This window comes from Phasianus colchicus, chromosome 12, assembly GCF_987193195.1.
Source record: "Phasianus colchicus chromosome 12, bPhaCol1.hap1.1, whole genome shotgun sequence".
Classification (NCBI taxonomy): domain Eukaryota; kingdom Metazoa; phylum Chordata; class Aves; order Galliformes; family Phasianidae; genus Phasianus; species Phasianus colchicus.
Window position 1 is genome coordinate 11,562,282 of NC_143447.1, and position 27,530 is coordinate 11,589,811.

At 40.2% G+C, this 27,530-nt stretch overlaps 2 protein-coding genes across 4 annotated transcripts; both read right to left on the reverse strand.

Annotated features, from left to right (window-relative positions):
• Positions 1–4,432: 4,432 nt before the first annotated feature.
• C12H15orf40 (chromosome 12 C15orf40 homolog) lies at positions 4,433–7,834 on the reverse strand. Of its 3 annotated transcripts, XM_090148949.1 has the most exons (5): positions 7,614–7,753; positions 7,413–7,539; positions 7,179–7,306; positions 5,092–5,226; positions 4,433–4,874 (listed from the first exon to the last, which is right to left on the reverse strand). In XM_090148949.1, the coding sequence occupies exons 1-4, from the start codon at positions 7,686–7,688 to the stop codon at positions 5,134–5,136; spliced, it is 423 nt and encodes a 140-aa protein (XP_090005075.1). In that variant the 5' UTR covers positions 7,689–7,753; the 3' UTR covers positions 4,433–4,874; positions 5,092–5,133. The 3 variants fall into 3 exon arrangements, with proteins under 3 accessions (XP_090005075.1, XP_090005076.1, XP_031443545.2); XM_090148950.1 differs by lacking the exon at positions 5,092–5,226 and having other exon boundaries at positions 7,614–7,834; XM_031587685.2 differs by having other exon boundaries at positions 4,433–5,226.
• A 59-nt stretch (positions 7,835–7,893) lies between these two features.
• BTBD1 (BTB domain containing 1) lies at positions 7,894–21,661 on the reverse strand. Its single transcript, XM_031587682.2, has 8 exons — positions 21,209–21,661; positions 16,203–16,359; positions 15,514–15,619; positions 14,089–14,286; positions 13,626–13,818; positions 13,056–13,143; positions 9,661–9,807; positions 7,894–8,815 (listed from the first exon to the last, which is right to left on the reverse strand). The coding sequence occupies exons 1-8, from the start codon at positions 21,616–21,618 to the stop codon at positions 8,657–8,659; spliced, it is 1,458 nt and encodes a 485-aa protein (XP_031443542.2). The 5' UTR covers positions 21,619–21,661; the 3' UTR covers positions 7,894–8,656.
• Between the last annotated feature and the right edge of the window lie 5,869 nt (positions 21,662–27,530).

Genomic DNA, 27,530 nt, shown 5'->3' on the forward strand with positions numbered 1-27,530 from the left:
TCAATTCACATTCACACCTTGCCAGAAATATCACCTGGCACTTCATTAAAAAAAGATTTTTTTTTTCTTAAATTCTAGCTGATAAATGACAGAAACCACAGCAAAAAGAAGTCTGAAGAACGTCATTAGAAGCTGATCATCTTTTAAAAATATTTTACCAAAAAGCTCTGGGTCTGCTCTAGTAGTTGAACCTGAATTCTGCAAGGAAGTGACTGAGCAGAATCAGACATCCTTTTTGAGTGAAATTAGTCAAGTACAATTTGCCTGGCTGGTCCCCTCTCTATACATATTAGGACTGATATTCAGACAATGATGAGTTTCATCATGGTTTCCAAACAAAAAGAGAAAAAGAAATTAAAAAAAAACCTCACGAACCTATCATGTTTATTAGGAACAGACTGCATTTTCACTGTCAAAAGGCAGCGATGAAGCAGCTGAAACAATGAAGAAAATTCCTGTTCAGAAATGCATGCTAGTAGCAAACAGCAATCTTTCCTCATAGCAGGAACTCGACCTCAAATATGTGCTAGCTGATTGCTGTCAGACTTACTGAAGACAAAAGGAGACATTTTATTAAAGGGCAAATGCCAGGAGGCAACAAAGCTGCTGCAGGGCCCCACTAGAGGATGGCTTTGCTCTGATTACAAAGATTATCTCACAAGGTCTTTTTTCCCCTTCCAAAATGAACATGCATTCAAATTCACACAAACTGCTGTCAAGCCCTAAGGAATGAGAAAGATAATGTGGTAGGATCTAAGAAGATAAGTACCAGGAAGAATGCTGAGGGAAGAAATACAGAGCAGAAACAGCCCCAGAGCCGAGTCCTGCTAGGGGGCACTCATCTGAAACACCAGCAAAGGTGAGAGGGCAGCAAAAGGGCCCTGGGACTCATGCTGGGGAGGCAGCTGCTGGAGCTGAGCACCTGCGGGGATTCTGCTGCCATGCCTGCAACTCACAGAGCTGCTGAGCATCAGAAAAGACGAAAACTCTGCAGGTTTTAAGAAAAGCTATTGACGAGAGGTACTAGAAAAACACAAAGGTTCCATATAAATAGTTTATTTTTAAAAATTCAACTTGTTGGTGCCCCTTGCAGATAGGTGGACACAAAGGATGCCCTAACGTGTATTGGGAGCTTTGCTTTTTTTTTTTTTTTTAATTGTGCCTTAATGAATCCTTGCAAGACACTACAGCAGCAAAAGCTGGCTGAAGGAACAACGTGCTGCTTGCCCTTCCCAAGTGCACTGCACACCTACCTTGTCACAGAAAAAAGGCAGCTGCCTGGCAATTACCCCAGGATGATCATTTGCAACCCATGTTATTCTCATAAGGCAGACTGCTTCATCTGAGCAGCACAAAAGAGGCTTTGAAAATTCATTTCAACATTCTTTTCTCCTTAAAGCCATGGTCAGTTGTTATCTTTACAGCATGTTTCTATAGTGACCGACTGCTACAGCAATACTCGATACATTTCTTTTTCCACATGAGCTTAGAAACTCAAAACGGTATCTAAACAACTTTCTAAAAACTGAGCTGCATGCAGTAAGATGGTTTGGTAGCCTACTTTGTCACTTCAGCTCTCTCAGCTCTTGAGACAATACAAAAACAAATGAATGAAGCATTTACAGAGGAAAGAAAAGTTCTTCATGGCTTACCGACAGTTACTTAAAAAGTTTTATATAAAAGACCAGGAAGAAATGAATTCCCATTACCTTAGAGCAGTACCAGACTCTTCCTTTCAGGCAAGCATTTCATTTCTTCAGCAGCTTTCTGTCTGCTTATTTTGTGTTGGCTACATTACAGGGACCCAAGAAAGGCTGCTGCACTTGGGGCAGAGAGCAATAAGCAAGAGAGTCTTTACGTGCAGGTAAAGCACTGCGTTCCCAGGGGGAGATGGCAGCATATTTTCACACTAATGTGGTAGTGAATCATCCCCCTGGGATAAAGGTGAAAAACATTAGGAGGGGAATGTAGTGGGCTTGAATAATAATAAAAGGTGGATTCAGCTGGTTCAGGTTTTACATATGCAAATAAACAGTAGGAGAGGGGAAACAGAGAGACGTGAGGTAATGAGGAGAAGGAGCAGGTGTATCTGTCTTCCTGGAGGCTGAAGGAAGGAAGATATTAAACTGCACTTTCTGGTAAATTGCCACTGCCAGTTATTGACAGAGTTGTCAATTACACGGGATTATTTAGACTGATGATACAGGAAGAAATGGGGATTTAAAATCACATGGGACTAAAAGCAGAGATGGGGATGTGCTGCAGATGATAAATGGAGTAGATTGAAACGAAAAGAGCAAGGAGGCCAGCCTCAGAGGATGTAATTAAATAGCCTTAATTAGCATATTAGACTAGTGCTGCAATGAAACCATATACCTACTTTCAAAGTTCGATTTTAGAAAATAAATGTTACCTGAGAGGAAGAAAGAACAAGAATGTTCTACACCATAAGACTGTATAGACATAGAATGTATTCAGATAACTTCTACTTTCCATGTTCAAATAACTCAATTACATACAAAAATACACAGACTGCCCAGAACTAAGATATGAAATCACATCAGAACTTACTGAAATCAGTCAAACAAAACATTAGGAAATGAGGGCAGAGCTTCAGTAAATAGCAGGATTTCAAGCAGTTGAATGATCACGTTGCTTAGAGCAAAGGATCCTTTTAGGCACATGGATAAAGGGGTGACCAACAGTAAAAGGAGACACTGCTTTACTAAAAACACATTCTGCTGAGAAGTGATAGGATATTTGCTACCACCATTTTGAAAATAGCACTGGAGCGTTCCACTGTGCTCCTGAGGAGAGTTGATGGGCTTGGACTTCAATATGTGATGTAAAGGAGCCAGGCCTATATCGCAGTTATGGCATTGACATCTTTTTGGGCACACAAGCCACTTAACTCCTCTGTGCCTCTTTGCTGTGTCACGGATCAGCAATAGCTTCCTGCCTCCCAGGCAGGACAAACATATAGCTATAATATCTGAGTCATTGATAACAGGGAGACTATGTGAAAACTTTGATGTAAGAGGTCCTCCGACACAGCAACTCCAGAGTTATTTATACTATCCTTCAGAAATAATTTAGATTGGTGATATTAAATAACTTCTTTCATTACATGAAGGCTTTCTTTGCCATGCTGCTCCCAGAGACAGCGGGCTGAACAAAAGCAGAGAGGGAATCAAAAGATTAAAGTGGTTACTTTTGTAGATAACCACCAACGACCAATGTACCTCCGATACTACAGCTGCCTACCCAGCTCCCACCTCCACCAGGGTCTGGAGTCCTGGTAAAGCATAACACAGTATTTCAATACAGCACATAACACATGCCATGTAACACATGGTACCAGCTTCTGGAGAAATTTTTGTAACAGCTGTTGTAGCATTCATCTCAGGATGCAGTGCTAGGAAAGCAGGATTCCTCCATCTTTGCATTGCTGTTTCCCACTCATAGTAAACAGAAGCTTGAGAAATAAATAAAAACAAAACGAGAACAACCAACCACAAATGTTTACTTTTTGCTTGCTTTGACTTTTCTGCAAGACATGGCACCCCTCTGCTGGGCAAGAAGAGATGAAATGGCAACAAGCTGCAAACCAAAGGTGACAGAACAGTACATAGATACAGGCCCATATGGTCTGAAAAGCAAATACAAGTGAGGCAATGTATGGCTGGCCATAAGGCTGAGAAAATAAGCAGCCCAGGTGCAAAACATTAAGCAAATACCAGTCACAATTTAGACTCAGTTCCCCAAACACAGTCCAAACAAGATTTTTCATAAAATCTCCTAAAATAAGACACCTTCATGGAGGTGACAAATGTTAGTTCTCCGACTCCAAAAATGATTGTTGCAATATTTAGGATAATAGCAAGCAGAACATTTAAGAAAACAAAAGCTTTTCAACCATGAAAAATGGAACCTGTGAGCTACAGTTTGCAGCAGATGAAGCTAGCTAGAGGAATTTAGCTGTAACTTTTGTATTTGTAACATTATTACTATTTTTTTTTTACCTTAGGTATTAAATATATAGATGTGTGTATTTCCATATGTGTAAAATATGGCAATTGTAGTAAAGATAAAACAATTTCAGACATCAGTGGTGACTCAGATGAAAAAGCAAATTCCTACCAGATGCATGTGTTATCTCATACATTTAACTCTTACTCTGATCCCTGAACCACGTTAAGAAGAAGAGTTCAGTTTTCTCATTACCCTTAAGACTGGGATACAGTTGCCCATTTTGTTTCAGATTTCTTGTTCTGTTCTACCTTTGACTCCACTAGCTTTGCTACAGGGTAGGACAGTGCTCATTTTTAAACCAAAAAAAAATATTGCATAATAGTTCTGTTTAAAAGTAATGTTCTAGTACATAACACCTGGGAAATAATGTTTTTGTTAAAAATATAAATGCAAAACAAAGTTTGGTAACATTTTTTTGCCCTTTTATTAAAAAGTCATTACATTTGAGATACATTTTGTAGAGCTACCACAATTATAGCTCTGCTTTTCAGACTACTACAAAGTGCCACAATGTATGCAGTTATTAGGTTCTGGGTCATTTTTTTTTGTACTGTGAAGTTCTGATTTTGATTCAGCTACACAAGTAATTCTGGTTTTAGCTTGCCTGTGTGATGACCAACCACAGTATATATATTAGCTTTAAATACATTAATTTTAGATATACATATTTAGCATAGTGTGGAGCTGCACCCAACACCTGCCACCAGATATTAAAGAGAACACTTCTAGGGTCTGTACCACGCAGACCGATTGTTTTGCGCTTCACGTTGTACTGATGCCTTTGAAGTCCATCACTCCAAGCCTTCTGCTTTATGAACCAAATTTTGCTGCATTCAGAAACCCTGAGAGAACAGGGAAGAGGACAAGTGTTACTGACAGAAGCAGACACAGAGTCTCAGTAAACACCACTTTTCCTACCAAACCTACACGAACAGTTCAGCTATACACCAGTCCCTTTAACAAAGAAAGAGGGAGGCAGAGGAGCATATCTTTTCCCAGCCAGCATCCAAATTCCCAGAAGGACCAATTTACATAAGAAAAAGCCATCATTCTGTTCACCAAGATGCATAACATTGTTCCATTTTCCGCTCCTGTTTTAGGTCAAGTGGAAGCTTCTTTTTTCAGTTTTTCTAATACTTCATCTGGTGTCAGCGATACCAAAATCTTCACCACTTTATCACGGGATTTACCACCCTGTGTTAGAAACACACAAAAGTCATCTTGAAGAGAATCACCACCAAACACACATTTCAAAGGAGCAGTGATGCCAATATATAGATACTTAAAATAACTCTCAGTGAGTAGCTGTGCAGAAATAACAGGCGTCAGAAATGGTTCTTCAACATCTTTTCTTGTTATTTTAAAGGTCGAAAGCAATGTCTTATCTGTTCTCCTTTTAAAACCAGCTACAGCTCCCAGAGCACGCCCTGAACAAATGCCTTTCTTATAGACTAGAACAAAAAGTGAGGAATGGTAAGTTTCCATTATTCAACTGCATTAGCTAGAAGCAAAATTCCAACTGCATCTTGTTTGAGGTTTTAAAAAGTTTCTGCAAACATTTGGTAGATGTGGACTTTCAGATCTTTCTTCAACGCTGCCTCCCACAGAGTATTAGTTACTCTTAAGCTGAACTCTCCAGTTGATAATATCAACTAAATGACAACAAGATGCACTGTATATAGCATATAAGATATTTGGATTCAAATAGCTATTATTTTAGATATTACTGACTTGTTCTTATATTACTGACAAAACTGCTGTTTTACATAGGAACTGGCAAACGTGAAACTTCACTTCATTTTGCCTGAAGCTACACATTTGCCAGGATTCAGTAAAAACAAGAGAAACAAACATGCTACATTTTAATCTATGCACAATAAAAAGTTTGGAAGATCCAGTTGGGACATCCTGAAGGAGAAAAATATCTTAACCCTGCTATGTGGAAATAAGGCAGGAATTTAAAAATGAAAAATAGTCCTTTGAAGCAGTCTAGACAGTCGATAATGAAAATCAAGCTTTTTGGAGCAAACCACGCCACATTGGATTGTTTTGTCAGTGTTACCATGAAGCAAGTAGCACACAACAGACAGCAACCAGTGCAGAAACCACCCAGAGTGTGCACCTACCAGATCAGAATGGAAAAACACAAAAAGTACAAGCTTTAACACAGTGCTCTGCCAAGAACAAACAGTGGTCTGAGGAAAAGAAACACTAGCTTGTAATTATTTGGACACTGGAGGACTGAGTTAAAGTCAGAAAATGTTGGTCCCTTTTATGCTTTGCTCTGCTTAGCATTTATATTTATTAATTAAATCTGAACAACTCTTCAAAGCGGGAAAACTGTAATTTGTAAAACGTTGACACAATTAAAGAATTTACCCAGGAGTCAGGAAAAAAGGGACCAAACCTCAGCACCTCTACCTTTCCCCAAAGCAGGGCTCCGTTCATTGATCATATTGCCACTGACCATCTTTTAAAAGACTTCTCCAACTAGTGCATTAAATATAGAAAAATAAGAGGCACCATTTTGCGTTGAGTCCTCACCTTCACAAAGTGTACATTAACACGGTTGGAAAAACTGACATTTAAGTACAATAAACGGATAAAATTAATTATTTATTCAGCGTGATGAATAAAACAGTGTCCACCTAACATAGTCAATACGTGTCAACACAGCTCATACGAAGAAACTCCTAAGGCCCAGCCAATGGTGATGTTTCCATACACTCTACTTTATATGCCCCAGGTATTTGTCAGAAAGTACAGAAGTGCCTTCAAAAAATGAATGCAATTTTTTTTCCCCCCTAAAATGCACGTTTCCTGCAAAGCACAAATTATGTGAGCTGAATTTGAACTGGAAACAAAAGGTTCTGTAAGAGCCACAGAAGGCACCTCCCAAATACATTTCTGAAAACATGTAACTAGAACTATTTTGATTAAAGATCTCAAGATCAGCGGTGGTTCCTCTTATCCCGGTTTTCTTTCCTTAGCAAATCATCCCATTAAGTCAATTAAAAGCTTTTCAAGTGCCTTTTGGACTGAACTTGGAGAGCAGCTTGCTGTACTCAATGAATAACATTCCAGAGCCTCGAATTTACAGAGCAACAGAATAAGACTGAAAGGAATAAAAGAAAAAAAAAAAGTACCTTCTCTAAAATAACGTCACTCTTCTTCACCTGTAGCACCTTGGAGAGGTAGCGGCACAGCTCCGCGTTCGCCTCCCCTTCTGAGGGCGGTGCAGCAATAGCCACACCTACCGCCTCGGCTGTCACATCTACAACAGGGAACGGAACGGCCCCGCGCTCAGCAGGACGGCCGCAGCTCCGCACAGCACGCGGCGCCGCCGCCCCGCTCCGCCCTCCCGGCCCGGCGGCGCCCACCTGTCACGGCGCTGCAGCGGGAGCCGGGCTTGGCGCGCACCGACACCCTGACGCCGCCGTCGCCCGCTGCCAACACCGGCCCCGCGGCGGCGCCGGGCTCGGCGGGCTCCTTCCCGGCCGCCTTTCCCTGAAAGAGAGAAACGGGCGTCGGGACCGTCGGCACGAAGCGCTGGGCGCCGGTCCCGGCCGTCCCGCCCGCACCTTCCGGGGCATGGCCCCGCCGCGGCCCCGTAGCGGCGCCGCCAGCCTCTGACGGAAGCCGGCGAGGGCCAGCATGGCTCGGCGCGGCCCTTCCGGGAACGGCGCTACGCCCCGCCCCTCTGCTGCGCATGCGCGGCACGGCCGCTCGGCGCTACGGAGCCCGAGCGGAACCGAGAGGTGGCACGAAGACGTCCGAAACTTCGACCCGGCACGGCAGGCACATCGCTGCACGCATCCGTGGCCTGCAGGTGACCGTAGAGCAAGTTGCACGCAAATAGGCCATAGTTGATAATAATTCTTTAGTATTAGATTACCCAGTCAAAATAATATCATTACAAGGCTTGTATTCCCATTTTCACATTGTACATTTTCTTATAGGCACATATGTATATACAGTGGCTATTTCTGTAACCAGCTCTATATTCCAAAACAGCCCTTCTTAATTAAAAGAGATTCTGGAAAGATCCATTCATTGCAGGATTTGCTATAGCATTGCTTCACTGCAGCTGCTGCCTGGAGTGCTAAGTCCATCAACGCTCCAGGACTCATTCAACAACTCACCCCGATAGCAATACGAATCCAGCTTTGTTGATGTACTTGGAAAAAAAAATTAGTAGTAATTCATGTCCACAGGGTCATTCCAAGGTTATTTTACAGAGAAGTGCAAGCTGGGAGTACAGCAGCAGAGGTTCTGTCTTTGTAAGACAAGTTGAGGAACAGGTACAGGTGAAATTCATAACCAGTATGTATTTTCCAGTTCAAGAAATGAATTAAACTGTATGAGAAACAAAGGGTTCAAAATACAAAGCCATTAAATCACAACATACCATTCAAAACAATCTTCAGCATACAGAGTACTTACTCCACACTTTGTTAAAAGGAAAAGTTAAATTAGGTTCCACCAACCACGCCGCAGATAAAATCGCTTTCCTGGTACCCCTCAAGCAAGTCAGTTCAGCTTTTACACATTCATGTCATTTCACAGCACTGCCTAGCTCACTAGGGGTGACAGTGAAAGTCCACATGTGGATGATCATATGAAATTATGTATAAAATATTATTTCTGGGATCTGTCCATCTTCTATCGATGTACCATTATTGTTACCTGGCGAACTATAAAAGACAAAGCATGTTTTGCTAGCAGTAGGAGATTCGTGGATTACTTTCTTCAATCCTTTTGTTCCATAGTGGGAATCAGGACCCTGAAAAACAGCAGGAGATTAGCAGCAGAATGGAAATGCAAGCATGACTCACAAAATGTTGAAGTTTAAACACTACTGACTTACATCATTTTAACAGTAAAAAAATGCCTGTAACCACATAACAGAAGTTACATAATAAATTACAGATAACAGAAACAGATCCTGTAAGTCTAAATAAAAAAGGTTTCTCAACATAGACCTAAACCTTTTGGTTTTATCCCTCTAATAACGAATAAACGTTTCCTGATACTTCTCCTTGTCATACAAGTTGTGTGTATATTCTCACTTAATCTCCCACTTCAGATGCAGCACTGTTTTTTCCAATCCACTCGACTTTGAATTCTGAACAGGAAATTATCTTTAAAATAATATTATTTATAAAAGATTTTTACAGAAAACATTGAATGAGTCAATTTTCCTAGAACAAATCATTATTGTCCTCTATTTTAGCACTGGTATATAAAAGCAAGAAAAGAAAGCTCTCAGTGTTCTTGACTACAACTAGTCCTTAACAAAAGAAACCAAACAAGTTTTGATAAACACAGCTGCCAGATTTAAATATTCCAAATAGTGCTTCTGCCCACACATCCACAGTGACTTCCATTAGGATTTGTTTCAACTCCTGTAAGTGGGAAGTCACAAAGAATCCAGTTATAAATTTTGTGCTGTGGTACAGAATAGAGAGAAAGCAGCTTTAAAAGTTGCCATACAGTTTAGCTACTGCCTCCTCTCCATACATCACCTAGAATAAGACCCCAAAACGACACATTCCCATCACAAAACAGATAGAAGATAAACCTTTGCATCATAATAATGTTTTATTTTATACTGTTAAGCATTCTTACTTTTAATGTTGCACAGGCTGTGTAGCAAACTGTTGGCAAAATCTCTATAGGTTCTTTGAACATAACTCTGAATGTACTGGCAGTTCCATCACAGCTAAATCCAGTATCGTTTTGGCCTAGAGTTTGATTCTTCTCATAATCAATTATCTGCAGAAAAAACATGAAAACTGCTTTTAGATTTACAAACTTGCAAAAGGTTCTCATTGTATACACACTGGAACGTTACAAGAAAACACTTGCCTATTCCACCCAGTTCAATTACAACAATATTGCACTCTCAGATTAAAAGGTAGCTTCAATTTCCTAACAATAATACCTGGGGTATTGAGGGCTGACCCGGCCTTGTGCTGAACCACAGATTCTGAGTTTTACACAGGCTGTCCATTCTGTATGCCCAATCTAGCCCACAATGCCACACCAACCAGGTTAAAGGCTTTGTCTGAGAGGAGATAAATAGCTCTCAAACCTTTAGCTTTTGACCTTAATATACCACACATGATCCTGTAACTTAGATTTGCTGATCTTTGCACACCTACACAGCCCGCATGAGGGAAGCACATGAGGCTGGACCTAAATGTTTTACTGGCTGTGGTTCATTCAGTAAACAAGATTTTACAGATGAACAGTCAATGACGTGTTCCTAGAATAAAGCAGGGACTTGTTCTTCCATGCTTTATAGTGTTTATGTCTTTATGTTCACATCTCATATTTCTTTTGCCTTCAGTTTTACTGGCAAACAGGAATCACTAGCTAGGACACCACAAACAGCAGATATCACACTTCTCACTCCATTTCTAATCCATACTGTTGAACTTTCCTTGCAGAAGTAGGATATCAGAGCTTTATAGTAACATGCACATTTCTAATGATTATTCCACTAAAAACAATCAAAAACAACAATCACTACCATGAAGCTCTGTTTCAGGCAAGGTATGCTCCCTGAAACAGGGTTTCATGTTTTTTTTTTTTGTTTTTTTTTTTCCATCCACAAAGTAAATACTAACAATTCTAATACTGAAGTCATATTCCTTTATCATAACAGACTGGTGTGATTTAACCTGGTAGGCAGCACAGCACCACACAGTCATTTGCTCCACTGAGGGAAAAAAAAAAAGCCAACAAAGTTGAACTTGTGGGTTGAGATAAAAAAAACGTATTACAAAGGCAGAAGAAATAATGGCAATGGCTCATCATGCACTGACCAGTGCTCAGCCAGTCCCCAAGCAATGGCTGCCCCCGACCCCACGCCAACTCATCACAACTTTTCATTTTTTTCTTTCCACCTGATGTCATATGGTATAGAACATCCCTTTGGCCAGTTTAGGTCAGCTGTCCTGGTTCTGCCCCCTCCCAACTCCTTGTGCCCCCTCAGTTCCCCTCACTAGCAGCAAAGTATGAGAAGCTGAAAAGGGCTCAGCTCTGTGCAATACTTCTCAGCAACAATTAAAATATCAGTGCATTACCAGCAGTAGCTTAATATAAAGTAAAAATCCCCAAACATGCCTAGTATGGTACTGAGGAACTAGCAGTAACTCTTTTGTTCTGCAGATCCACTCTACTGCACTATACTACTCATTCACATAGATGTGTGGTTTGAGAAAAAAACAAATTGATAACATTTCAAATTAAGGAAGTTGCAGCTAAGTTTTTAAACTGAGAAATATGGAAAAGCCACCAAATTCCTTCAAAACTTCACCCTAGATACACTCTTTTTGTAAGAGTCAGACACAGAATTCCTGTCCTTAAGTATAAAATAGAGCAGTAAGCATCAAACAGGAAACAGAAGACAAACTGCCCTTTAAATACAATGTGAAGAAATAAACTGAAACAGAATTACCAACAAACACTAGATGTCTATCAAATAAGGTGGGGACAATTAAGATGGGGAGTGTCTGTTCCTAACTGAAGTCACAGGTTCTTTCATAAATTTTTCCACACACTTAGTAAATCAATGCAGTGTTGTACTGCCAGGTTTTGACATGCACAGCACAGTAACAGTGCAGCTGTGGAAAGTTAGGACTTTGTTAGAAAGCTGAGAGTCAAACCAAAGCTAAACTCAATAAGAGAATTCAAATGGATTGAAATTCCATACTTAAAAGGGGAGGATACAGTGCTGGATCAATATTACTAGAAGGCAGTCCTCAGCACAATGTGCTAAGAGAGATCAGACAGGCTACAGGAGCAGGAAATAGTTTTAGTGGTGTCTTCACCTAGCCTCTCAGACTGGGCAAGTGTCACATCAGGACACTTGCAGGGGGGACATTTTTAGATACTATCACTGATCGTTGCATGAGCTTGCTCACCACTTGCTCAGTAGGAAGAAACACAACCCTTCATTTGGTACTGAGTGATTAGCAGGATCAGATTTAAAATTTCATAATGGAAACACTATGTAACAGTGTCCATAATATACTCAGAGTCAACATTCCTACACGAACAACAAAATCAAATCTACCACAGCTGTGCTGAACTTCAAAAAGGAAAATAAGGAAGCTGGCTCAAAAGAAGCTAAAATAAGAGTCTGAGCTCCATTCTTCCAACATCCAGAGCTATTCCACTAGGGAAGATTTAGTGCACATCTCTCTTCTACAATCTTCTGAGGAGTCTGCTGTTGATGAATGAACATGTTCAAATATGATCAGATCCAAAAGAAGGAGACCTTACCCACTGCTCTCACAAGTATTGCTCCCATCTCCTCATTACTTCTTCCCCTATGAATGCAAAGGTCCTAACATTTCTGGTCACACTTTCATAAAGCAGTAGCTTCTGAATAGTTTTCATTATTCTTTTTACTACCTTCTACACTTTACAGTGAGAGACCAATACTTCCCACAGGACTCAAGATGTGAGCATATCCTGCTTTCATGAAGTAACACAGTGCCATCTTATCTTTTTTCTAGTACCTTCATGATGACAGTGGACTTTTTTAGCAGACTTTTTTGGCAGTCGTTACATATGTCAATAATTTCTGACAGCTGCTAATGACAAATGCAAAATTCTTTCCTGAATTACTATAAACCTTATTAAGAGGACAGACTTAACGCAGTACTGAACCGATTATAAAGCTGTGAAATTCTTTTATAGAAAACTTACAGGAATTTGAGGTTAGACCACAGAAGTATTCTGCAGCATGATTCACTGGGAGTTACCAAACTGAAAGACCAAACCAGTCTCAAGAAATACCTATTCTGAAAATGACTGAAGAATAGACTGAAAAGGAAGGTAAGTTTTATACTGTTCTTACATTTCCCTGGTCATCCAGTTATGACTGCTGGGGATAAAACAGGTTAGATTCCTGACCTATCAGACTGCTCCTACTCTATCCAAATATATTCCAAACCTTTTGTATTAAGCATAGTTTCTGCTTAAATAAGCACATATAGAATATACTGTACCTGTATATTAACTTGGTAGTCTGTGGGTCCATGAATAGATCCATATAATCCAAATCCCACTATGGAAATTCTTCTGTTAACTGTGAACCTAATAAAACAGAAGCCAATAAAGGAATCTAAGCAACTGTGATGGATGTGTTAACTTCTTCCCAGACAAGCAAGAAAGACTCACATGGTAGTGTAGAAAGCTAAACCAGAAACAGCATTGCATTCATATTTTCAATAGTGTTTTGCATTTAGATGTCAATAATAAGGAAAAAACCTACCTTATTAAGGCATCTATCAGCTTTATAATGTGACATTTTGCTATTTCACTGGGCTTTTTTTTAAAAAAAAAACAACTTGATTTTTTTTTTTTTTTAGTATTACTGAAATAAAAACAGATCAAGACTTAGTATTTCAAAACTAATATGGATATGCAGCAAACACCCCAGGACTCCAGACTTTTGAACTTGGTTCTCTGATACATGTTTGTTACTATATCTTCTGCCAAAAAGCAGAAGTTGAGTAATACCCTGCCTTTCTTCTCCACACTTTTGTCTCTCCTTCAAATAGTTTCCAAAGCCATACCTAATGCGATCACTTGTTCCACTGTAGCCCCAGCGACTCTCCACTTGTTGGAACCTGTTAATGCTGCATTCTTTTCCTCTGAGGCAACATCTTGGTCGGTCTATATAATCTACTTTTGGCTTAGGATTGACAGTAAAATGTAGAAAAAGATTTACTACTTCCCGATCTGACAAGATTCCTGACTGAGCAGGGCCTGCAAAAAGAAAAAACTTCTAAGGTAATTGTAAGAACTACTCCATCTGTTTCATTTATATCACATTTATTTGCAAACCAAGGATGATGCTAATATTTTCCAGTAACCAGGGTATATTATATACAGGATGTTTTGCTTTCCTTAAGATTGCATCACAATGCTTATTAATAAGGTGTTAATAACATAATAGAGTGTTAAGCATCTCCACACTCACAGATAAGCAGTGCAGAGCTATGGTCTAACAGTAAGACAAAGAATCCCAAAACTTACCTGCTGCAAACTCTTCAATAGTCATTAATGGAAAACGGATTAAGGAAAGAGCTCTTCCAAGGACTTTCTGTTTGTTTCCAAATGTCACAGGCAGTTGTTGTCTTTGACATTCAGCCTCAGCCCAACGAACAACAGCTCCAAAGAGTCTACTTTCTCGAATACTAAGGGTATCTCTTTCTAGAACTGCACACAATGTGTCTAAAGAAAAATGTTAACAGATGTAGATCACTATTCATCCGAACAAGTTCCACATATTTTAAGTAATCTTAATACATAAACAAATGAACACTAAGAACATTTATAATATTACACACCGTATCTTAAGTCTAAAAAAAAAAATCTTCCAATGATTTAGGGACTCCAAGCCAAAAATAAAGAAAATCATTTCTCTTCCTGAACACAGCATATAAACTTCCCTCTTGATTCGTATGAGTGTCACCATACATAATCTACACAGTGACAACCAATATTCTACAGAATTTCCAAAGCTATGGCACGATCAAAACTGGCAGCAATCATGTAAAATGGTCAATGTACACTAGGAAAAAAACCAAGTCATTTATGACAGCACTGTCACATTCTCATCCAAGTACCTGTCTGCCACTCTGCGTCAACTGCAGACACACGAAGCAGCGGTGCACATAAAACCAGTTTAAACATGCATGAAAAGGATTTTAAACATTGACAGATTTGCCTCCCACAAAGCTTGAAGGAGGAACACAGGGTGGGAGGAAAGGTGCGTGCATTTTAGAGGAGCAGCTTCTCCTGTACTTCTTATTCACTGCTGCATTTTATAAACAACTTAAGCAAAAAAAAAATTCTATAGGCCGTTTAACAGTTAGTCTGTCCAAGTTTTCCTCTCAGTTTATCGTAGAAGACGAATCTAAAAAGCTGTTTTTGCATTCTGAACCTGTTGTCTTCAGAAGCTTTTATCTGCCCTGAATTTGAGCAAGCCATGTTTGCTGTCATAAAATACGTATCAGAAATGCAGGCTGGATTTGAGATTTATCAAGAGTAGAGATCAACATTCACAGTCTGGGTATCAGTCCACTGAACACAAGTTAACAGTGACTTTACAAGATGTTGAAGCAGCTGGAATATCTTCCTTTTGAGGAAGGAAGTCTGAATTTGAGACATCATCTACATGAATTGAAGTGAAATGTTACATAGACATATATAATAACAATCAAATTTAAGTAAACTGATTTATCACTGCTGGCTTTTTGTAAAAGAAAAAACATTGAAATCAGAAGAATTACAAGCAGAATTTCAAACCATTTTAGATTATTATTATTATTATTATTTAAACAAATTCTATACATTGTATCTGATTTGTGCAACCCTGAAAAGAGAAGTGGTGTGTAGCAACAAAACAGCATGATTCCTTTCAGAAGTTTAATACTTAAGACACAAGAAGGAACTTACCTATATCAATATCAGTAAATCCTTCTGCACTTATTGCATCCATAGTGCTTTTGTCTATCGTATCAAGACAAAGACTAGCAAGCTGAGGCTCATCAAACAAACGAGCCTAAGAAAGTAAAGTACATTTTTAGTTAATTTGCTGTTGCAAGCATCCTGTTGATAAGCTACTAATTCTAACAAGTATTATTATTATTATTTTTTATCTAGTACAGATCTAGAATAAAATAGGATGATTTCTCTACACCTTGTGGTTCTATCTTCCAGGGCACTTAAATTCCAAAAGGAGTACGTAATTGAAAATACACTGCATCTGGGTTTTCCTTCATGTTTGTATTTTTCATTTTGGAAATGTAATTTTAAGAAGTAGACACCAAATCTGTTACAGTAAACTGTCTTAACAAAAAAACAAACAACCAATTGAGATATTCATATAAACATAATAAGCTGACCCCATTTAAAGTGTCCAAATACATCATACGTTAACAACAAAAAAAGATTTTTTTCTCTTCTTCCTCTACATTAATATCACTAGAAGCCAAGAAAGTCTGTAAAAATGCCAACAAAACAACAAAATTATTTTCATACAAAAATTAGATTATGTGATGGTAAACCCACTGTGAAGTAAGACTATATGCTCATTTCCTCCCCAGATTTTCATAGAAAACCAAAATAAGCTTAAATTTACTTACCTGAGTGAGGAGCATGAAGGCATTATCTGCTCGGAGGTGCTTCGTTAGAAAATCTACACAGTGTGCTTCCAGGGCTGGAACTGCATACTTCTTTGCAGTGTAAAGAGTAGTCATGACTGTTTCCGGACCAATTTGAACTTCATCTGAATAAAGAAACCTAGAAATCAATGTACAAATATATATAATAAAAACACATCATGAGGTGCAGTCAAGCATGACAGTCTCTCAGTATTTAGAAAACAGGTCAAAGATTTCAATTGCTAACATGCAATAGTTCACCATGTGGGGTTTTTGCATATAATAAAATAGTTAAAGACTTGAAGGAAGAATACTACATTAACCTAATGGCATAAATTTGTTTCGAGTATGTATTACTCAAGATTGATCTGGCTGTACTAGTTACACATCACCACTAAACTGTAAACAGCTGAGCTGCAAAATTACTTAGTGCATACAAGCATGCTTTTTTTTTTTTTATTAATTACTAAGAACTGTATTTGCACATATCAATACATAACCCTCCATGGCTGAGGGTTATCTCAATCTACTGAAAATGCACATTAGCTTCTTTGCAACTCTTGAGAAGAGTGTCAACAACATCTGATGTGATAATGCCTTATGTCACAGTCACCATTCTCTAGTGCTCAGAGAGGAAATGGGAGTAGAATTCTAAGAGATGACCTTGACTCTTCTATTTCTGCTGCAGACAGCAACAAGAAAAGCCTTGGCTTCTCTGCACTATTTGAGGTTGCATGATTTGTTGAAATTTTAGCATAAAGGAGCAAACCAAAGGATAAAAGTTTCCATAAAGAACAGGCACAAACCCCTCTGTACTGAGCAGCTGTTATTTGAGACCAGATGAGATAAGCTTTGTTTTGAGGCTCTGTCTGGAAGAGATGATTTCTTAAAAATAACCTTTCTTACAATGACAGATGACATTGAAGATAACCTTATCAATATTTCATCAGTTTTCCAGATTCACAGACATTTATCCATGGTACAAACACGTTCTGCTCCCAACAAACACGGGTGATTAAATATAATAAACCAGGACATGTTTTTGAATGCATGAATTGCAAAAGGGCAAGTCTTTCCTTTACATTTCTTTGTGTCTTCTGTTCAGACTTCCTAAAAATAAATGGCAAACAACAAGCTGAGATGGAAGAAATAGGTTCTGATGCAATAACAGTCACTTTGTGTTTAATAGAGGTAACCCGTGAAAGCAACAGGCTCACACTTGTTTGCAGCAAGGGGAGATCTAGGTAATGGAAACACACAATGTACATTTCAGATTAAATTCTTTACTGCTTGCATTTCTTTTACTCCAAAGAAAATCCTAATTCTTACTAATTGCTAACCATTAATTTGTGCTGATAAACAACTAAGTTTATATATTATTTCATACTAAATCTGCTGTCACCACCACCAGATACATACTTATTACAATACTCCATTCAAATTGCCAACATTCACATTATTTAATTGAGGAAATCCAAATGCTGCTCTAAATTAATTCTTTAAACCAAATTTACACCAAAGCTTTTAGAAAGGAGTTTAATTAAAGGTGAATTGTGTTGCTAACAGTTTCAGACAGTACATTTAAAGCTGATTCATGGCAGCTGCAGCTATGAACTATTTGTTGATGGAAATGAAGGGCTGACCTGCCAGCCAGAATCACCAACAAGTTTAATGTACAGTTTTCAACATGCAGTTCTGTGCATCAGATCAACAATTAGTTTATTAAACACCAGAAAAGCACATCTAGATTTTGGCTTTAAGATTTTAAAAAGCCTGCTTCAAGAAGTTCTAACATTCCTTTTATAGCTTTATGAAACTTGGAGTCAAAACTGCATGAGTCAAGAATTAATGGCTTACAAAAGAGCTGCATTATATCTAACAAAGGCAAAAAAAAGTTAAAATCACCAAATTGTTTTTACAACACAATTTTGATTTTATTCCTGAAGCGTGTACAACGTGCAGCCAACGCATGGATTGGTTCCCTTTCTGCACTTCCTTAAGAATCAGGGTACAGTTCCAAACTGCTCTTTTCCAGTGCTTCTTTTCCCTGTTTCACAGGCTTTTGCCCCACACAATAATACAACACAGCCAAAATAGAGGAATTTAAATGTGGTAACAGTGAATATGCACACAAGCTTTTCATTCATGTGAGTTCTGCTAAGCCACAGGATGTTCTGTCATCCCATGGAAGACACGCTTGAAGCTCTATGCTCCCATCTCTCTCCTGCTGTGTGTGCCTGGACATACATAAGGAGACACTCCCTAACCAGAAGTGTGTCAATAGCAAAACTAATGGGACTTCAGTAGCTAAAGTTCTGATAACAGAACCTCACACAGCATCAAATCAATCACAATGACCTCACGATCTCTTTCTAGCCATGGATCAACACTGGCTATAAGCACCCATAGGAACAGATTATGTGATAGTCCAGACTTCTGAACTAAGAAAACTTATGGTATGAACTGCCCAAAGATTTTAAGAATGTCATATAACCAGGACTTTTTTGTGTTTACTCTTTCAAGTTCAATACTTGAAGATTTGACGATGCCAATTCTCCTCTGCAATTTTCACAGCCAGAAGTCTTCTGCAATTACTAAAAAGAACGAATCTGCCAAGCCAAAAGGTAGCTGTAAGAACAGCTATGTATGGTAATAAAGTGCACTGTGCTTGTTGTATAATCCTGGTTCCTTTCAGTATATGGATGGATAATCACGATGCATTCATCTGCTCATAAAAAAGAACTCTAGGTGTGTCTTCTCTTAAAAACCTCTCTGCTCATGAGCCAAGAGCTCCATCTCTGTGTTGACGCTCCCATTCATGGCATGCCTGAACTGGCACAACTTTGTGTTAATGCTGCTGTTCTTCCTCCACTCAGCTCAGTGGGGTTGAACATCACTTCTCCTGTCAAAAAAGGGAGCAGCTACAGCCAATATAAAATTGTGAATAAATATATGCAACAGAAAAATTGAAAGGGTCGTCAAAATCACTTGGTGACTATCAGGTGTTAAAATTGTTCAGTTTCTAACTACTAGTAAATTATCTCCAACAGTTTTTGCATTACTTCATTACTTTAATGTTTCTTTTATCTTGATGTCCACTTACCATGAACATACAAAGATTCAACTCAATCCCTAGCAACTACACTTCAAATTGGTGTCTGCAAAGATTAAAGTAGCACCCTACAAAAAGCACTCATTATTATTTGACCAATTTCTTTTTGACAGATAAGAGGTCAGCAATGGCCAACAGTGAGAAAAAAACAAACAGGCTGGCTTACATTTGGTGTATACTAAAAACAGTGTACAGGGGCATAGAACAAGTCCAGTACTAGTTTGTGTTAAAGAAGATCTCCTGAAGTATCTTTCCAACAATGTGTTACAAATTATATTTACTCCAGTGTTAGCTTGGTGTATATGTATCAAGGCTCCAGCCCAGAGCAGGAGCACTCTATAAAATACTGAAGCTCATACTAAAAAGCTGCCAAGCATTCCAAAGCAAAGACAACATCAAACCTCAGCCATTCTAGCAGTTCATCAATCTGGTGATGTTTAGACACGATACAAGTATAATCGATGTACTTACACGAGTCCCCTGGCCATTACCAGCTCTGCAAACACAAGGTGGCTTTTGTTTGCTTCTAACAGCAACTCTACACTTACTTCTACTTCTTAGCCTTTCTCAGAACTCTCCTGCTTCTGTGCGTCTGTTTTTAATCAAAACAAGCATCTCTCATTATAACAACTCACTGCCTGGTGGCTTTTATACATCTACACACACACACATCACAATCTTACTTCTAACCTTTGAAAACATTTTTGCTTGGAAGACAATTTCCCACAACTCAGCACCAACCCCTCACCTTACATTTTGCCACTCTTTGCTAAGCAGGAAATACAGTTTGTTTGCTAATTAGCAACAAAGTCACCATTCTGTGGGTTTCCTTAAAGCAAAATCAGTTGCTGCAAACCTTGTTTCCATAATTACTAAAGCACTGTATGATTCTTCTTCTCACTGTTCTCACCTCAAAACAAAAAGAAAGCTATTTTTTTTTCTATTACAAACAGTTTAGAGACACTACAAATTTCTTTCCAGCCAATAATACTGCTTGTTTTCTAAATGTTCATTAAGGAAATTTGTTTAATGCATTTTATATTAGTTTCTCCTAGCAAAAAAAAAACAATCTTGACGTTGAGCAGAGGAGTTGTATGGCCACACCTCAGCAATAAGCCTGATGCACAGAGAAACTACCAGTAACTGTTTCTATGATTATTTACCACTACGTTGGGTAAAAGTAAAATGCAGACAGGTTTGTGGGCACAAGAAGTAACAGACCCTACTGTGGTCAAATCAGAAATCAGTACCCACTTTGCATACTTCTTCCCCATCACCGCACTTCTGCTCTCACTTGCATGACTTGTGCATCACATCAGATAACTGCGTTCTGCAGCGTGCTCTCTCCAGCCAAAGGTATCTGAAGCATGTTGACTGCAAAAGGGATGTTAACTACTTTGGTAAAGGGATACATTTTGCTCTGCCTCTGAAAAATAAAAAGCTCACTGTAAGAGGAGTGGCGGTCCCGCATGGAGCCAGGAGTGCGATGTGAGGATTCTCACGGGTTCCTTCCAACTTGGGATATTCTATGATTCTACGAGTACATTTTCAAAGCGAACCGTCAAACGAAATGAAAAGCTCAGCACGACAGTTTCAGTTCCTTCCCGGCGCTGCCGGGGGGTCGGGCAGTGGGAGCAGACATTACCGAGCCATACATCCCACCGCCGCGCAGAAATTACATAACCAAAAAGCCCGACGGGGCGCCACGCAGCCCTTCGCCGAGCGGCCGTACCGGAACGCGGCCGCTTCTCCTGCGGAAGGCAGCGCCGGGAGCGGCAGCAGCCCGCAGGCCGCCGGCAGGACGCCGCGCCCTCGTCCCGACTGCGGCCGGACCGCGGGCAGGAGCCGACCCAAACCTCCCGGCCCCGGGCCTGACCTGAGCAGCGCCAGGAAGGCGGCGGGCTCCACGTCGGGCAGCTCGATCTCGGCCGAGGTGGTGGCCATGCCGCCGTTAAACATCGCGTCGAAGACGGCGCTGCCGGCCGCCAGCACGAAGCGGTGGGCGGGGATGCGCTGCTGGCCGGGCCCCGGAGGCGCTCCTCCGGCTCCGCCGCCGCGCGGGCCGCCCTTGCCCACCACGAAGTGCACGTCGCTGAGCAGCTCGTTGGAGAAAAGGAAGGCGAAGCGCTCCCGCAGCGAGCCCTTGGTGGCCTGCCAGTTGTACAGCGGCTCCCGCTGCAGCACCGCGCCGCTCTCCGCGGCGGCGGCGGCACCGCTCGCGGCGGCGGCGGCACCGCTCGCGGCGGGAGGCGCCTCCACGGGCGCACCGCCGGCGGCGGCCGCCATCACCGCCCTGAGGGGCCGCGCCGGGCCGAGCGCTCACTCAGCCGGCGGCACCAGCATCGCCGCCGCGCGCCGCGACGTCAACAGCTCAACGCGCATGCGCCGCGACCTCGCTGCGCAAGCGCGCGACGGAGCCGTTCCTGTGTCCCGCGCGGGGGCGGTGGGGAGGAGCGGCGCCGCGTGCGGGGGCGGTTTGCTGGGGGCGGTTTGCTGGGGGCGGGCGCTGCCCTGCGTGCGGCGGCGCTGTGCTGCCCGCGATGGGGCCGAGCCGCGCCGCGCCAGGGCGGGAGGGGAGCTGTGCCGCGGTGCGGAGGTTTGTCCTGGTGCGTGGACAGGCAAAACAAGCATGGACGCCTGTTTCAGCTATTTGTGGGATAACGTTAAAAAGTGACGCATGTCGGGCGTGCGTGCTGTGCGATTTACGTATAAAAGCAGTCGATTCGGTGTGCGCAGCGGACGCACACCGGTTTTAAAGGCAAACAAAGCCAGGCAGCCTCAGTGAATGTGGCAGTTTATTTCCATCGGAGGCCATCGTATTTAACCATCGTATTTAACATCCTCGGCCCAGGAGCGGCCCAAAGTTGTGAATGAACTCAGATGAATTCTGACGATTAATTCTGACAACCAGAACGAGGTCGTTAATTAATAGCTTTGTGGCCAGGTACGAAAGGAGAAGACTCGCGCTGTCACAGTCCCGCCAGAGCCGCGCCGTCCTTAGGAACATAAGGTGGATCTTTTTGCCATCTGCTGGAGCTTTGGTGGAAATACAGCAGCAATTTCAGTTACGGAGCTGAAAGGTATTCGTCACAGCTCCTGACTTGTCAGCGTTTATGGCAGCGTGTGGCTAAAAGAGGAGCATCGTATGTCACCTCTCTGCGTTTAGGTTTATTATTAGGACAAAACTGAGACCAAGAAAATGCGGGGTGCTTCTCAGAACGAATTTTAGGGAACCTTAGGCAAGATGGAAGCGATTTAAATGGGATAAAGGGCACAAGAAGACATAGTATACCAACCATACAGCAGCAAGTAGCGCAGAGGCTATATTTAAAAGTGAAGTCATACTGCTGGCTTGGCAGAACGAAACTAGCACCTTTGTGTTTTCCTTGCCCCAGGGCGGACAAGGAATGGAGGGGAGGCAAAGCCCAGTTTCCTCCAATAGCTGAGGCTCTGAAAACCTGGAAGCTGTGATGTACCACAGCTTGCTGCTTCGTTGCCATATACCTGTTACGTTCAGGGGAAGCTGAAGGGACCAGTTTGAGAGCTTGTTTTAGGGGAGTAAAGTGCCAGCTTTTTGTGAAATGAAATGAATCGGTTGTCATGGGAACTGGAAAAAAAAAAAAAAAAAAAAGCATGAGGGAAATGGAGACAGTGTGGATGGATACCTTATTGTCTGGGAGTATTTTTTTTTTTCAGTCAAGGGATGACCTGGGCATTAGTGAGTTTTCTTCACTGTTCATTCTTCATTCTCCTGTCTTTCTATGACGTTCACAGGTTGGTTTGTCACATGGGAGCCAACATTTGTGACTGCCCGGCTTACAGAGAGCTTTGTGAAAATGTGAACATACTGTCAGTAACACACTGCATGCTACAGAAAGCTAGTTAATATGGAATAGGGCTGAGGAGAAAGGAGAAGAAAGGTAGAGAAAGAAAAGAGAGAAAAGAGGAGAAAGGTAGGCTAATGAACAAAAAGGACAGTGGTTGGGGCAGCCTTGGTCAGAGGAAGAGAAAGCTATGCAAGAGAGAAAAACTAGGAAAGACCTATGAGATAGCCTAGAAAGGAATAAAAAAGTTGTCAGTGAAAAATGAGGGAACAGAAATGAAAATAGTATGAAAGAAATCTAGAGTCTTAAAAAAAAAACAGAAAAGGGAAAAAAATCAGGAAATGAGACGAAGAAATACAAGCTTGATACCTATCAGATTCTATCAGATAAAAGCCAAATGGACTAATTCAAAAAGTTCTGAAAGTGAGAGCTAATGAGTATTAAGTAACAGATTTTCTTGTGATTTTTGGGGAGAAAAGGTGGCTTTCTTCTTGTTTGTTTTTCCCTACATGTAGACAATAAGCCTCAGACATTTGCTTCACCTTGTAATATTTATGCTGTGTTCCTTCTTTAAAAATCAGCTGGCTTTTCTTTGGCATTATCTGTATGATTATCTGATGGATCATAGCCATTTTTAAATGTGAAGACATGGGATTATATTCACCAGTCAAATAAAAAAAATCCAAAAAATCATTTTCCCAAAAGGTCTTACATGTGATTGTCAGTAAAATGCTATCCTGTTCTTTTGCCTTCTTAATATGCTCAGTTTTTTATCTAGGAAATATAGTAGGAATTAATACTGAGGGGAAAAAATCATCTAACTGTAGCAGTTCAAATTGGCCCTAGCAGAAGCTTTTGTTTGATCTCATGTAACAGAATGGTTACAAATCAACGGCTGCAGACAGAAGTTCAACAGTATTGTATTATATAGCTATGAAGGTTGTCCTGATCGCTAGCCAGCAAAACAGAAGGTCAGGGAGTGTTCATGCTTTTGTGCAACACAATTTCAAGGTCTGTGTAATGGCCTGAGCTCGTTCATGCTGTGACTTTTTGCTATGGAAATTCACAAAAGAACTTTGTATGTTTTGAGATTCCTTTCCCCATCAGCAAGAGGATAGAGGAGAAGCTGAATTTACTTGTATTGAAGAAGAACTGAAGAATTTGGTGATCAAACTGTAGGGATTTCTGAAATACTTGTGATGCCACGGATGTCCCAGAGACAGGCATGCCTGCCCAGAGGCCCTGTTCTTCCCTTCCAGTTAAACCCAGCCAGTTCTGTGAGATCTGTCAGCAAGGTTTGGGTTACAAAGCATATTGTTTTCAATCGTTTGTTCCTGAGATTATTCAAATTCTCCTCCCTTTCCTTCTTTTCCTCATATGAACTCAGATTTGTGTATGTTCTGAGTAGCTTTTTGTTTGTTGTTATGATGTATGTAGTTTGTTGTTATGATCTGAGTTTTTGCACTGGCACGTATTTTTACAGGAACTAGCAATTGTTCTCATAAGTAGGTAGTATTTCTTCTCTGCTTTGGGAGGAAAAAGAATTCAGAGTAAATCATGGATTTGTTTCTGATTAAACTTCCTTGTTAGGACAGTTTAACAGCTTTTCATTTCCATGCTCAACAACATTCTTAAAATCTCTTACATCTGATTCATACTACTGCTGTGAATGCCAGACATACATTTCCATAACTGAATTACTATTAGCATTAAAATTATTCAAATATGTAAATTCATAGCAAAAATGCTTTCAAATAATAATGATAAAGTTATCTCCTTGATCTTCTTATTGTGGTTATTACTGTTTTCTTTCTGGTTTGCATCAACCTGTATTGTTTCAATTGGAGAGTACAGGTAATGTGACCTTGCAGTTTTGGAGCACTGGATCCATGCAAGCACAGAAAACAAATTCAGTCTTACATTGCTGCCCTACTAAAGGGCAAGGATTTTTTATTTTTTCACATCTTTTATAGTGCCTATATAATATTGATAAAAAATCCAAAATAAGAGCAGCTGATATCTTTTCCTCTATTATAAAATTTATTGTAATCTAAAGCTGACAATAATACATATGCAACTTTCTCAGATTATTTTCAAATTTATAATTCTTTGCCATAGCATTTCTACAAGCAATTCTTGCTAATTCCTGCTAATAAATATATTCCTGAGAATATTTCCAGAATCCTGTTAGAATACTGTGTGTACGACTGGCACAAACATCATGGAAATTGTGAGTCACTCCAGCTGCAGAGGTAGCCATTTCAGTTTTCATTGTGCACATTTATATGTTTCAAAGATATACAAGAAAGCATTCTTCACATTGTTTATCTGAAAACGCTTTATGAAACCAATTAATTAGGGCTTAGAAGATTCTCTCACCACATACCTATTTTGAATAGCATTTCCAACACTGACACAGCTGGCTCTATAAAAATGTTATACTTTGACATATTTTTAAACAATTACATATACACTGTTACTGTGTAGTTGGAGATGCAAATGAGAGAAAAACCTTTTTTTCTATTCACTACTTCCTACCAAGGTATCTTTACAATTGAACAGTGAATATTTTGTGAAACTATTTGCTTTTCAGTCACTGCTAAATGCCTGCAATCTGTCAAGGTGCGATATTACTTCAGAGGACACATCTCCTCCACTTCTAACAAGGTGTTTAGCTAGCACTTTGATTTCCACATGATTAACAAGATTCTTACTGAGAAGCCACACTCTCGCCACTTGCAGTTTAAGTCAAATAGTATAACTGACATACGTACTCTCTTTTACTGCCTATTAATTTTGTTCTGAAATGTCTCTTTCTCTGAGATTATTAATTGCTGAGTAGACAGGCTGTAATACAAAAAGAAGCTCCGTGATTTTGGTACCAGTACTCAGTTTTGTAAGTGAAATGCACACTAATGACTACCTTCTCTTGGCTTGTTTCTTTGGTAGTGTGATTGCTGCTGGAGAATTTCCCCAAATCCTCGGCAGATCATTAGCACGTGCCCTCCTGACTCCCAGTGCATACCATATGAACTACACTGTATTGCCTCTGGTGAACCTTCTGCAGTCTGTGAGTTACTATACAACATTATTTATTAGGTCTTATACCCTCAACTAGCAAGAAATCCACAAATAGAATAGGTTGAATTTAAAGCTGTCAAGGGGTTGCAGTTATATGTGGCTTAAGCCGCCCCCCAGCAAATGAATAAATAGAACAAAAGCCCCAACCATGAAGCTTTTAATTCATCTTTTAATTCATCTTTACCTGGTCAGTTGGTTACTGACTTGTACTGCCTTCAAAACTTAATTGCAAATAAAGGGAATATACTCTAAAGAGTCTGCCATTTTATTTCAGTGAAATTGAGTGACACAAGTTGTTTTGTACTGGGATGGTATTTTGTAGCTGGCATCATAATGCAATGAAAGTTTGCTGCTTGGCAGAGCTGTATGTGAACACATGAGCAATGCTTCCATGATCTATAAATAGAGCCTCTTAATCCCTGAATTGATCTTCATGTGCTTGCTTAAGGTTCACCCTACTTCTATTTGTATAGATTAATGTCATTATTTTGATTCAAGATACAATTAGCTATGTCTCAATATAATGTTAAGCCCTCCAATTTGTTGTGATGTTGGAGGTAGTTAAGAAATGTAAGAGCTTTTTTCCCAGACTAAAAGTAGACACGAAGACCAAGTGGTCTGTTAGTGTCCTATTTTGAAGCTGAACGTTAATGAACAGGCATATTTAAGTCCACAGTATTCTTTTGCTGGCATGCTTACAAATGCCTTCTAAGTGCTGACAACAAGACCGATCTGCTGCCATTTAGTGGACAGGATGAAGAGAAACATCTTTTGTTTTATAAAGGATTCTTGAGCCAGTAATGGTCTAATCAAGAAGCTGGCATTATCCTCAGCACATCACTTGTGGTTTAAGAGCTGCCAGTCTGGTGGCCACACATCTGGATCTGGCTTGTTGCTAAGGACAGAGATTCCCAGTGAGGAATTCTTCACGTGGAATGAGGCTTGTTCTGGTCATTTGAGAAAGAATTGAGCTACCTATCTAAAAATGATCATCTAGACAAAAATCTTATGATTTCTGACATGGGAACATTAGAGTGTGGTGAAGGATCATCATTTTTGACACTATGCAGCTTAAGAGCTTGCCTTTCAGGTGAAACACAAGACCAGAACCTTAGGAATCGTGTTATCAGTAAACATGATTCTGGGGCAATTTCTGCATGAGTCCAAATATTCATGGTTTTGTTAATCCATTTTGTTTTCCTGCCCTTCACTGCTGTTTAAGTGGCATATACTTGTTTTTCAGACTGACATCTGATATTGCTAGATAGTTGAATAGTTGCATGATGGCACCCA